General features: G+C 49.4%; 1 protein-coding gene across 1 annotated transcript in view; it reads left to right on the forward strand.

Moving 5' to 3' along the window:
* Positions 1-4636: 4636 nt before the first annotated feature.
* Positions 4637-14281, forward strand: part of LOC149361590 (uncharacterized) — a 51688-nt gene continuing 42043 nt past the window's right edge. Inside the window, exon 1 of the mRNA XM_089569540.1 lies at positions 4637-4696. Coding sequence (XP_089425666.1) covers positions 4694-4696 — 3 coding nt within the window. The 5' untranslated portion in view covers positions 4637-4693. The remainder of the gene's footprint in view (positions 4697-14281) is intronic.

The following is a 14281-nucleotide window of genomic DNA, read 5'->3' on the forward strand; positions in this document are numbered from 1 at the left end:
CCGAGTGTTTTGAAGTCGTTTTCTCCCTCAGTTTTTCGCTCTCCGAGCCGGTCCTTTATGTTTTGATTCCAGTATGTTTTAGTGCGCGCGTATGCGCGACCCGCGGCGCGGGCGTCTACAGCAAGGAAGTTGATCTACAGTTAGTCTGCCGCGCTAGTCGGCGCATGCGTGCGCGCAGCGGGGCTAGACTTTACCGCTTGCTATCACGTGGTGCGGTCACGGGGGGACACACTGTCTTTTTTTTGCTATATCTTTTCTTGTTAAGACGAGGCTTCAAGGTTGTCGCCGGACGCTCCCTCCTCAGTTTTTGTTCCTCCATGGCCGCGGGGCGCACATACGCGCGCACTAAAACATACCAGAATCAAAACATAAAGGAGAGACTCGGAGCGCGAAAAACTGAGGGAGAAAACGGCTTCGTAAACACTCGGCTTGCGAACGCTGGCCGCGTGACGTCACGCTCTCACCTTACTTTTTTTTCTCCATGCTGGCATAGGAGGAGGATAGACGAGAAGAGTTACTTTTAGTTTATTGAGGCGGTTTTAGTCATGGAGGAAGAAAAAAACTAGGAGGGACCCTGACGTCACAATCTTGAAGCCTAGTCTTAAAAAATATAATGGAAAGAATCATGGGAAATAGGCCCTCACGTGACAAGGCAGCGGTAGCTCTTAGCCGGATTTCGGTTTCGGTTTCGCTCTCTCGCTCTACGAGCAACTGCGCGACCATCTGCTTGTGTTCACTGACGGCTCCGTGGTGAGCGCGAACAGCTCGCTCGCTGCAGCGGCCGCTAGCGGCCGCCACACACGAGCGACGCGTGCGCTGACTGCGGCGCAGTGGAGATATTGGAGCACATGCTCCTTCGCTGCGCCGCGTCTCGAGTAGAGATGTGAAGGCCTGAAAAAAACACTGCAATTTTGGAAAAAAAACGTTTTTTTTTTCGTTTTTTTCAGACGAGAAAAAAATGGAAAAAAACATCGAAAATTTTACAATGCAATTTCAAGGTTTTAGGATTGCTTGCTTTCAGTTTGGGTTTTTGTTTTTGCTTTGAAAACCAACATAGCATGCATCGTTGAATGATTGGAGAGCAGTTGTCATCGCCGGTACCAGGTAGTGGTTTTAAAATGTTCGGGCTGCGAGCAAGCGGGTTGAAGGCCAGGTCACATATAAGACCCGGACATGACTTAAAAACACACTAATACTTGAACTCATGGCTGAAGTAGAACAAAATGACTGCAAATTCTACAGCGCGACACCCACGGCATAAATAACATAGGCTGATGTGCACCTAAGTGGTTTTAGCCAAATACGCCCAGCTTCTTGGCGACAGAGACTATGTAGGACGGCTACACAATAACACCTGAAACTCTGGTAATACTAAACGAGATCAAGCGTGATGGACTCGCACTGCCATCTAACAAAATGTGGAGGTACTTACGTGGAGAAATGTGGAGTGACTTATAGAGTGACTAATAGATCAGTTTTCATGTTCCCATTCTCAGTGCAATAGAACAAGAAGTTCGTTCCACAAATATGATATTTATATCTCCATATTCGCTTGAAGTGCAAATCATTATCTATCTTCTCGGTGCAATAGAACAAGAAGCTCGTTTCACAATATTGACACGAGGATTGGACGGAGAAGAGGAAAAAGATCGCAGCCGCAAGAAGTAGACGACACTGAAGTGGAGGTCCGTTTCCTCTGGTGCCCTCGTTCAGCCGCTGCAGTTCCTTTTCGGACAGCCCGCGGCGACGAACGGGCGTCCAAACCCACACATAGTCGCCTGGGTTGTAGGTAACGTGGCGGCGTCCAAGGTTGTAGCGGTCAGCATCGATCTGCTGCTGACGATGAATGCGGTGTCTGGCCAGTTGCCGCGCTTCTTCCGCACGCTGAACATAGGTGGCGACGTCGACATCAAGTTCACTCTCACTGTCAGGGGGGTCCACGGGTAGCATAGCATCCAGGGGGGTGGTAACCTGTCGACCGAAGACTAATTCGAACGGAGTGAACTGCGTCGTCTCTTGCTGCGCGGTATTATACGCGAATGTTGCGTATGGAAGAATTTCGTCCCATGTCTAGTGCTCGATATCAATATACATGGAAAGCATGTCGGTCAAGGTCCTGTTGAGGCGCTCCGCCAAGGCGTTTGTCTGCGGGTGGTAGGCCGTTGTACGTCTATGGCTGGTGTGCGTGAGCTTGAGTACAGCCTGAGTGAAGCGGGCCGTAAATTCAGCTCCACGGTCAGTAATGATAGCTGCAGGAGCGCCATGACGCAGGACGATGTTGTGGACGAAGAAGTCGGCGACTTCAGCAGCAGTACCGTTTGCAAGTGACGCGGTCTCAGCGTATCGGGTCAAATAATCTGTCGCGACCGCAATCCACCGTTTTCCTCTGGACGACTTCGGAAAAGGGCCGAGGAGGTCTATGCCAATTTGCTGAAAAGGGGTCTTTGGTGGTGCTATGGGCTGCAGAAAGCCTGCTGGCTTTAGAGGAGGAGATTTGCGCCGTTGGCAATCCCGGCATGTTGTTACGTATCTACGCACGGTTTGTAGTAAATTGGGCCAGTAATACTTAAGCCGAATCTTTGCCAGTGTGCGACTGACCCCCAAGTGGCCGGCGGATGGTTCATCATGACAAGCGCTTAAGATTTCGGAGCGTAACTGGGATGGCACAACAAGCAGAAACGTCTCCTTGTTGCTGTCAAAGTTGCGCTTGTAGAGGACTCCACGCCGCAGAATGAAGGACTGTAGTCCACGGCGAAACACACGAGGTACATGAGCATTCAAACCCTCCAGATACTTAACGAGTGGCGCCAACTCAGAATCTGCTCGTTGAAGCTGCGCCATACGGGAGATGCTAATGGCACAAAGAGTAGGGCAATCTTCGGTGATGTCTTGCGTAGCCGGTTCCACGGGCGCACGTGATAAACAGTCCGCGTCTTGGTGCTGCCGACCCGATTTATAGACGACCGTAACGTCGTACTCCTGTAAACGGAGGCTCCATCTAGCCAACCGGCCGGAAGAGTCTTGAATGCTGGCTAGCCAGCATAGCGAGTGATGATCGCTGACAACACGAAACGGTCGGCCGTAGATGTAAGGTCGAAACTTACTCAGAGCCCAGATGACGGCAAGGCACTCCTTTTCTGTCGTCGAATAGTTCCGTTCCGATCGAGAAAGTGTACGGCTCGCATAAGCGATTACTCGCTCTGCGCCGTCCTGCCACTGTACGAGGATCGCTCCGAGGCCGACATTGCTGGCGTCAGTGTGGACATCAGTCTCTGCATTCTAGTCGAAATGAGCTAGTATTGGTGGACTTTGAAGGCGGCAGCGGAGTTCCTCGAAGGCTGCGTCTTGGGCACTTCCCCATACGAAGGGTGTGTCATCTCGAGTCATGGCAGTCAATGGCTCAGCTAGGCGAGAAAAATCTTTAACAAAGCGGCGGTAATACGAGCAGAGGCCCAAAAAACGTCGGAGGGCCTTCTTGTCGGTTGGGCGTGGGAAACGGGAGACGGCGGAAGTCTTGTCGGGGTCTGGAAGAACACCTTGTGCGCTGACAACATGTCCTAAGAAACGGAGCTCCTCGAAGGCGAAATGGCATTTCTCTGGCTTGATAGTTAGTTGTGCAGACTGGAGGGCTTGAAGGACAATGCGCAATCGCTGCAAGTGTTGTTCGAAGCTAGACGAAAAGATGACCACGTCGTCCAGGTACACAAGGCACGACTGCCACTTCAAACCAGCTAAAACAGTGTCCATCATGCGTTGAAATGTGGCCGGAGCGGAGCAAAGTCCAAATGGGAGCACCTTAAATTCGTACAGACCGTCGGGTGTCACGAAAGCCGTTTTCTCGCGGTTTCGCTCGTCCACCTCGATCTGCCAATATCCGCTTTTCAGATCTAAGGAAGAGAAGAACCTGGCGTCCCGGAGTCGGTCGAGGGCATCATCGATCCTCGGGAGTGGGTATACGTCCTTTTTGGTAACATTATTCAGTTTCCTGTAATCAACACAGAATCGCAACGTGTTGTCTTTCTTTTTCACCAGGACCACCGGCGACGCCCACGGACTTGTTGACGGCTGTATAACACCGTCTGCAAGCATTTCATCGACTTGCGTTCTAATAGCCTCGCGCTCTTTAGGCGAAACGCGGTATGGACGCTGACAAACTGGTGGCGTGGTCGAATCGGTGACAATGCGATGCTTGGCTACCGGCGTACGTCCGACCTTGGAGCTCGCCGCGAAGCAATCTTTAAAATCAAGTAGCAGCGACGACAGAAGGTTCTTCTGATGAGGTGACAACTCCGGGTTGATTTTAACCTTCTGAAGGGCGTTACTTGGTGCGGCATCGTCGTGAAGATTCACCTGTACGGGGCACAGATTCGGCAACCTATCCACGTCGTCGAGAAAGGCGACGGCCTCTGTAACTGCATCTGTAACTGCATATGCGACTGAACTTCGGAGCATTATTATTGATCGTTGTGCTTTTGCAAATAATTCTGTTTTTGTCACGTTTTGCAAAATTTCCAATTTTTCATGAAAGAAACCTTGAAAAAAAACGTTTTTTTTCATGCCATTCAAAATTTCTTGAAATTTTACATCTCTAGACTTGCTGATGCTCGCGGCCTACAGGGCGCTGGGAATCATCCCGGACAGTATCGAAGCGCTCCTGTGGCCGCGCGGCAATGCGCGCACCCGTGACGGAACAATGGTGAGCCTCTGTGCGTTCATGAGCAGGCGGACTTGACTTCCCGCTTGCTTTTCGCCAGGTAGTGCACGCGTGACACGAGCGCTCCGTGGGTGCTACCTCGTACGGTATACGCGGCCGGGCGCCCCACCCCGGCCGCCAGTGCAGTGTGCCGCGCGCGCGAATAGTCCGAGACAGGACGCTGCGTGCGCGCGGCTACGTAGTACATACAGTTTACTTCTTTTTGTAAGTGATTGTGCGCAGTGGCCGGGAGACCCCGCGCAGGGGCCGACGTAAAACCGCCGGCACTCTCTCGACAGCGGGAGAGATAAATATTTCACTGCTGCATTTCACGCCGGAACTGCGTATGTGCGCGAGCGTACTCGGCACGACTTGTGCCTCGAGAATAGCGGAGAACGGCGGGCCCATGGGCGGGCCGAAGTCCGCCTGCCCGAGAAATAGAATGTTGCGCAGCGCGCCGGAGCGCTCGTTAAACACGTCCGTGCGCCGTGAGCGCTCTGGAAGCCACTGTGCCCTTTTACAGAGGCTCGTTTTCTTCGCCTACTCTCGAGTTCGCCGCTTATAGCATGCGCTGAAATAAACGCTCCATATGTGTTTAAAACGACGAAAGGAATTACTCTATTCTCTTTATGACCCACAGTTGAACAGTGACGAGGTCGCGGCCGCAGCCTTTGATGAAAAGTTTACCTGCAGTTTTCTACAGTGCACCCAAAAACTCGAGAGTGTAATCAACAGAAGTGTTGAGACGCGGAGCCTTCAGACAACCTCGAGCTCGGTACGCATTCCGCCAAAGCTGCAACACAGGCGCTGCGCTTCTGCGCTGCATCGGAGCACGGGCGTTCACTAAAAAGGACCGCTGGTTGGCAGTCTGGTAACTGTGGTGGGCCTATTTCCCAAGAGTCAATGCGCAAAAGGGCCCTCGGCAGCGGCGTCAGAGGAGGATGGCTTGCACAGGCTGAGCGCACTCTCTCCTATATTTTTTTCCTCCATGGTTTTAGCACTCTGGGATTACAGCGGCATCTGGAGCAGCAACTAGAAAACAGCACATCCCGCATTGAGACTTGTAGCGCCATCTGCAACAGCATTGTAGAAATAACCACCTGCCGCGCGCCAATGATGACGTCACGGTCCAATATGGTGGATAGAGGTGGAACTATCTGAGTATGACACAACTAACTCTCGTTACTTCAATGTCTCCCAAACGGTGGTGGCCGCAGATAAGTTTTCTTTCCTCCGCTATTATGCACTTCAGGAAAGAATCCGTGAAGCTGCCGAGCTAAATACATATTCAGAATGCTCCCCTAATGCATCTGCTTGGTGCCCAGGTGAATCACCGGCAGTGGTGACAATAGCTGTTGGGTGTGCACTACGGCCTGTTAGCGCTCTCAATCTGTTGTAAAATTTAGTGAGTTTGTAGGTGTTTACCGATGTGAAAAAGGATTTCCAATTTTCCCGGTTGGACTGACGACGAATGCATCTACTCTTGGCTTTTACCCACTTAAAATTTATGAAGTTGTCGACTGTAGAATACCTGAGAAATTCGACCATGATTCTTACAAGCTACATTGCATTGCGAATTCCACCATGGAGTATGTTTTTTTTTGTATTTTGCAAGATGTCGGTGGAATGCATTTCTCATCAGCACCAGTGATCTGAAGTATAATGTATAATGCAGTATAATTCAGTATAATGCCCAAGTGTGAAATTGCTGAAGGAGGCAACTCTGAGAGGTCTCTGAACTTTTCCAAGCAGCCGTCTGTTCTGGAAACTTACAGGTGTTATTTAGGCTTAAATTTATTTATCGTGTATTTTTCAAATAAATACGAAAGTGGTCAGTCCAATATAGACTATTATTCACAGCCCACTAAGCGGCCCTCAAGAGCGATGTGGAGCCGATAACAAGGTATAATGCGGGGTGTTTGCTATGTTAACGTATGTTGGTTCCTTTTTCTTGTTCGATATACAGGATCCAAGGAAAAAAAACTTTCGATTAGCGCAACTCTGGAATCAGTTCTTTTACATCTCAATAGTGATGATGTGCACTATAATCTCCAACCAGCAAGAACGGTTCCGGAATCCGGTCAGTGAGTCTTTCAAACTGATCGCCGTGGGATATACAGAGAGCATAATATTACTGTTTTCCCAAAAATTAGGGCTCGTATTGCCACCGCCTCTAAATCGGTAACCAGCGAAATGTTTTTACAGGCCGTTGGGTTTCTGGGCCACAGTGGCAACGCTCCCCGATGAGTGGGCACTGCTTTGTCGGTCCATGCACAAAACGACACTAACTTTGTGCGTAGTGGGATAACTACACCACCACACAGTGCACAAAACATCAATGAAAGAGAACCTTGATAACCAAGAAATCATTGCACAGTGAACAAGCTACCACATCTCAATACCGAAGGCTGTGTATAAAGTCAACAAGTAACCACATGTTAATACCGAAGCCTCTATCTTCCCGGCATGCTTGGGGCCTGCTAAACACTGTACTCAGCTCACATCGAGGCAAGCGCCCTCGGATGTTTCGGATCTCGAACTAACTGCGTGCGTAGTGGGTTACCAACACTACCACACAGTACACAAAACGTCAATGGAAGAGAAACTTAATAACCGAGAAATCATTGGAGAGTGAACAAGCTACCACATCTCAATACCGAAGCCTCTATATAATGTCAACAAGCTACCACATGTTAATACCGAAGGCTCTACCTTCCCGGCATGCCTCGGGCGTGATTCGTGGATCAAATGTAGGGCTGCCATCTCTCTCGTTTTAAAAGTAAGAAACTGAATGGTAAAAAGGTAGCCAATAACTTCAAATTAACGTTGACAAAAGGCGAGCAGCCGCAAGCAATGAATACACGAGGTGACGCAAGACGCTGGGGAAGGTCGATAGCTTGCGGCAAGCATGCTCAGAATAACAAAGACTGATGACATGAGCGCCACTACTCGCTGCTGTGAGGAAACGCCAAAATATAAGCATATTATTAAAAGAAGTGTTGTACATTCCGATAAAATGTACAGAACTAAATCATTTCAAAACGATCGAGTAACTAGAATAGTGTTTTAAATCACTATAAGCCACAAATATGTAACCAATAATATTTTTTTGCTTCCTCACACATTTAATTTGGCGCTTCCGTTCCTAAGCCATACCTGATGTGGCTGGCGCTGGGTTCTATGTTGGTTTCAAGCTTCGCCTTCGCGACGTATCTATGCTTGCCTTCGAAATTCGCGACATATACAAGCTGGCGTATCGCATTACCTAAGCGGCACTAGTGTCGTGTATTGTCGCAAGCATGTGAATGTGGCAATATGCCCACAAAAAACATCATTTTTGGTTAATTGTCCCAGTCTATGCATCCTTTAGCTTGTTCGACGTGCAGTGTCATTCGTGCACGTGGACGGCACGTGATGTAAAGGGCGCCATGATTAGGCCAAGGCGTAGCTCCCACAGTGCAGTTCGAAAAAACTGGCAATAACCGGATTAGAACTAGGAGAAGGCTTCAGCTCTATTTTTGGTCTCAAATATGGGGCCCACTATGGCATCGGAGCAACCCGTGATCGTTCGCGGTCGAACAGTCCTCCCAGAAAGCTAATTAACTCTGTTTCGAGACCACGACAACAGTGCGCAGCTAATCTCCTGCCTTGCAGCAGCGTTGATGACCTGTTTTACCAGGAAGTGTGACGAACTATAATGCGCAGTCGCCACATCAACTCACCCCCGCCCTCCCCTTAACACTCCAGTCTTTGGAAAGATAGGGTGTTCTTTCTAGTAGGGCACATACGGGCATTTCCATTTCAATATCAGGCAGATCGCGAACTTCTCAATCGCAAGGATGGACGACGCGTCCATCAGAACCTCGTTCTGCTCAGGAAACATAGGTCATGGGAACACCGTTCGGGGAACACCCCTGGCCCCTCTTATCTGTTACGAGCAATTTGAAGAGTACCTTGGCCTTCACCTTCCGTAACCGCGTGTCATCAACACCAACTAAAGCTTGTAATGAGGGACCTTCTCGTTCCCGTCTGCAGACCTGGTCGTTGGGTCACACCTGTACCAGCCGTACACAAGGCTTTCCTAAGTGCAGGGCAAACAGATGACAAAAATGACCCTCATTCTTAGCTTGGAAGGTGGGGAGTCACACGACAGCAAAAGCTTTCAAATGAGCGGCATGAATAACAAGCTTTCAAGAAATTATCAGGCAGAAGACAAAAGCATTAAAAATTAGGCAACTGGTTCAGAACAAGTTCAATTAGCAATGTAATATTTTCCAAACTTAATACTATATGACCCTTTGACCAGATTCACCCACGGGTTTTCCAAAGAACAAAAGAATGCTTAGGTTGAAGACAGACTAAATACATATATTCGGTGAGCACCATGCACCGGCAGAGATGCTATACTGAACGCATCTCAAAGTGAAACGAGGTATTCATATTAGGCGCAGAGCTGGGGATTTTGCCGAATTACAGAGGGCGCCGCAGTCAAACCAAGATGCCACCGTGAAGAGGGCTCCGTCTTTGAACAGATTAGGCCAATCACAAGTTTACTGGATTACGCGAAGGTCAGCGCCTAGCTTTAGCTAAACACTTTGCATTTGCTTTTGCAAAACGCAGAACTGATGACAAGCTGGAGGTCGTCAACATCAGTATGCGCACGTTTGCTATGCAAACAGAACCTCACACAGGAGTCGCCCACCCTCCGGGACGTTTTCAGCGACGTCACTATCACCAGCGCAGAGTGTTCCTACACGGCAGGAAAGTAAGAAAAATTCTTGCAAGGCTTGGTTTACAGTTGCATGGTTGAGGTCACCATATCTTTGAGAAATCATTGTAAAACACTGAAAGCTAGAATGATTCGCTATGTTTTCGCTTTCCACCATCGCGTGCTTGGATTTTATGGGTTTATTGGAGTTTAACGTCCCAATGCTACTCAGGCTATGATGGACACCGTAGTGAAGGGCTCCGGAAATTTCGACCACCCGGGATTCTTATCGCACATTACACGGGCCTCTAGAATTTCGCCTAGATCGAAATTCAACCGCCGCGGCCAGAGTCGAACCCTCGTCCTTCGGGTCAGCAGCCTAACGCCATAAGCACTAAGCGATCGCGGCGGCTGCTTGGATCTCAATTCAGCGTGCTCAGCCCGAGTAGCATTTGTCCATCACTTCAGTCGAGGAAGCATGCGTCCTTGTGCGTACATTCATGGGAAGACTTATTTAGAGGGCTGGAGCGGTGTGCTGCGTAACAAATCGTGGTTGGGGTTAGGGGAACGTACTTGCTGGTTACTTGCTGTTATTTTGTTGCGAAGGCAACACTACGCGAGTCGCCGAGCCATTTCGCGGAGCTGACGAAATGGCATACTGCGCATGCGCGAGGAGCAGTGACGTCACAGGGCGCACAGTTGGCGCGCCGCCACTGTCGCTGCGCGGGTGACTCAGATGTGCCGCCGCCACGCTCACCAGTTGCGCATGCCCAGTAGCGCCGCATAACTAGCGTGCCGGGGCCGCCGCCGCTGCCGCGCGCTCTCCATCGCCTATCTCTCTTTCCTCAATGCTTTCGCAATTCTCCAGGTTTAACCAGAGCTAAACCACTGCCAATTCTTTATACAGCTTCGCTTCAATACAAGCACTGGCCGTCAAATGCTGCACCTGCTGTGAAATACCGCTGGATTTGCTATCGAGCGCTCCGATACAAGCCTGTTTACACCTGCACATTGAGGCATGGACTCAAGACCACCTAGTTGAGGCTAGCACTCGGAGGAGTGATGGCACGCGTAGCACAGGTCTCTTCGCTTTGTTTTGCTTTTAGGGAAGTGAAACACGATTGTCTATGTAATGAACATGCAGCAGTACGAAATTATCTAAATATATAAATATAAAACATCGAGGTACAATTTTGCGAGCATTATGTTGCGTCGCGGTAACAATTACAACGACCAGCGATGATCACCACCCTAGTCGTTCAATTAAAACCAAATAAAGCTTTTATGGCAGTGAATGCTTGCCTAGAAGAAAGAAGTCGTCTCTCTGGAAATGCCGCGAGCAACTACCATTGACGCTGTGACAGATTTGACAATAGGCACTTTCTGCACTTAAAGCTGTCTCTTCTTCGGGCTGCTGGCATTGGTTGCACAATAGAACAATAATTCCCGGGTTTTCAAGCTCGATGAAGTAGAAAAAATTACGAGTAACTTTAGCGGCTAAAGTGATGAAAGGCGAAAGCCTGAGAGCTGCATTCTGCTACGCGATTGTTCACTGTACATTTTGTTGGTGCATTAATTAACTGCCTATTAATGACGCTTAAGCTTTGCCTTTAGGAGTGGAACGCGACAGCGGGTTGTAGCGCTGCCAGGGAGTCCACGGAACGCCGCCACCCGTTCGGCGCGATGCGTTGCCCTTTGAACGCAACGCTTTTTGAGGAAAGGATATGGGGCTGTAATTCTGTGTCATCTCGGTGGACACCTAAGCCGCACCGTACAGGAAGGGAGAAAGTGTGAGTGAAAGAAGAAAGAGGGGTCGTAGTGAAGGAAATGGAAATTGTATTTGAGTAAAGGAAATTACGCATTAACTGCCTCACATATCTCAGTAGACACTAGTCGAAAATTGTATTTGAGGAAAGGAAGTTGCCCAGTAACTGTCTCACATATTTTGGTGGACACCCATCAAAATTCGCGCGCGGTGACGTCACGACAATTTGGACCGATCTGAAACGCGGACAAATACGCCTTGCTCGTTGGTAAATTGGTTTTGAGGAAAGGAAATGTATCTGTCTCTTATATCACGGCGGACACCTAAACCTCGCCGTAACAGGAAAGGAGGAAGATCGGAGTGAACGAAGACATCGTATTCACTAGACGCACCTTTGTTCATTCCAAACCATCGAGCTGGTATGGCGGAGTGGTAGCGTGGTGGACTCGCACTCCGGAGACCGGGGTTCGATTCCCAAGCTCGGCCAATTTCTTACTCTGTTTTATGCGAAGCATATTACTAGAGCTACACTACAGCCCGTCGAGCGCGGCGGTGGAGCTACCATTGACCTTTAGCGTGACCACGTGACACCACGGGACAACATGACGTCACAGCAGAGGAGAGATGGGCTGCCGGCTCGCGCGGTCGGTCGCGGCGGTGGAGGCTCCACATCAGAGGCGCGGCGGCTGACCACGTGACAACATGACGTCACAGCAGAGGAGAGATGGGCTGCCGGCTCGCGCGGTCGGCCGCGGCGGTGGAGGCTCCACATCAGAGGCGCTGCAGCTAACCACGTGACGCTACAGCAGCGGTATAAAGCTGAGAGAGAGAGGTAACTTTTATTTTGCAGCTCAAGTCTGGGCCTTCTTAGTTGCCCGTTTGGTGGGCGCTATTTATAAAGCTTAGCTTGCCTCGCTCTCCGGTCACTTACGAGGCGGCCAGGTGTTGGGATGCCGCCTAGAAGCAGGGCTGATTTGAACGAGAAGCAAAAGCTGTTGTAGCCGGTGCTGGGGCAGCGGTTGTACACTCTGCATTGAATTCACCGATGATCCCGTATATAGCTGCCACTGCAATCCTTGCTACACTTCTAGTGGTAGTATTAAAATGACCAAGTATTCAACCAAGGAAAGCCATGTATTACCAAGCCTAGCCATCAATATGCTTCGCATCTGATTAGGCTTAACCTTAGCTAAGCCTCAGCCATTTTTATTTATTTATCTGGTCTGACTAGAAAGGCTAATTAGACTAATTGGTTAAGTAAGCAATTAACTAAACTCAGTCAAACTTAATTGGAGCATCACTATACGATCGCTACGATTGGTTGCATGGTTAGTAGCCAAAGTACAATTGGCCCGTTTGACGTTCGCGCACTGTGACGTAACGACCGTTTCGACCAATTGAATTGCGTGACATTTCTGTCGACAGCTCCTGCTTACAACGATGAGGCATTAAAGGCTTCCGCCTTAATAGACGCGCTGCAGAGCGGGCGACCTCTCGTTTTGCCACGATTTTCCGGGGCGACATCCGAAAGTGCTTCGTACACAGCAGCAACACGCAGCGGGAGTAAGTAGGGCTTGTTCTCCCCAGAAGCCATCGCGGCGCGGCAGCTGTGTGGGCGTCTGCGTTGCGAAAACTGCCAGCATTTTCATAGGGAAAAAAAGGCCGCCACCGTCCAGAGGACGTTCAAATAACGGCCGTTAGTTGTTTGGTTTACTAAAATGGAAATGAATGAGATTAAAGGGAGATACACCAATGGAAATACGAATTTGTACGTTTATTTTCCCATATGATAAACACACTCACAGACATTTCAGTTGCACATATGGCGACCATCACACAAATCACAGCATTTCTCATCTCACATCATACTCACATAGTTCCACCTCCATCCACCATATTGGACTGGCACGTCATCACTGGCACGCGGCAGGTGGTTGTCTCTGCAGTGCTATTGTAGATGGCGCTACAAGTTTTAGTGCTAGATGTGCTGCTTTGTAGTTGCTGCCACAGATGGCGCCGTGATCTCAGGGTGGTAGCAGACCCCACGGAATCTTGAAACGTGATGAGTAGTTGCTGCCACAGATGGCGCTATGATCTCAGGGTCGTAGCAGACCCCACGAAATCTCGAAACGTGATAAGTGAGAGCTCAGGCTCTTAAAATGCGACAACGTCTGAATGAGCTGACGAAGCACCCGCAGAGGAGCAAACAAATGCTACCACGTGCTGCCGATCCTTCTGGGACTATTTCGCGCCGCCGCCTCAGCTTTGAGCCGATTTCTCGATAGTTCCTAAGATCGTTTACAACAGCCAGGAGCAAAGCTGCGATGGTGCAAGGAAGTGGACCTTTCCTCCGCTCTCGGGACACTGCGGTGGATGAGTGGCGGGTTCTACGCTTAAGGCGCAGTTTTAAAAGCAGTTGTCGTCTTGCCCTTTCAGCGGACCTTAGCAAAGGGTAATTGTTCAATCGCTTACAGGGACACAAGATGAGCTTCTGGCGATAATATCGCCCACCCATACGGATTTTCGGAGAAAAAAAAAGAAGTAAAGCGAACGAAGATTAGAGTAAAATTTTGCAGCTTTACTACTTTGCTGTTGTCTCTTGCGATCGCTTTATTCATGCACTGTTGACATATTGAAGAAAAACACATCGGGCTTCTTCTGCTTGTTTCTTCCTCGAAGGAATTTTACGCTGCATGGATAAATTAGAAATGTGCCGGGAAATTTTTCTGACACCTCTATGCGGGGTGCTGGCTCTTTTCGGCGAAGCAAAATATTATCCTTCATGCGAAAGATGCGAACGTAGCGAGTTAGAGCTCTCCAGTCCCGGCCCTAGTAATATAGAAGACGCTTGGGCAATGCAACTTCTGCCCGGGCTAACCTAGCGAAAGCAAGGATATACTAAATGTCTAGGCTAGGAGGATAGTGCACCCGCACATAGCGCCTGAAAAGACTTTCGCGCTTTCTCCAAAACACTTGTCAGATATGCTCAAACGTGAAGCGGGCTGCTTAATTTTGTGGCCGTACCTCCATTTATCTTCAGCAGCTTTTTTCAGGAGGTTGATATGGTGATATGAATCCTTCAGGTAAACAGTGTTGTCCAGCAGGTGATTCTTTT

Source organism: Amblyomma mixtum, chromosome 2 (assembly GCF_055824585.1).
Source record: "Amblyomma mixtum isolate Tamu chromosome 2, ASM5582458v1, whole genome shotgun sequence".
In the NCBI taxonomy this organism is placed as follows: domain Eukaryota; kingdom Metazoa; phylum Arthropoda; class Arachnida; order Ixodida; family Ixodidae; genus Amblyomma; species Amblyomma mixtum.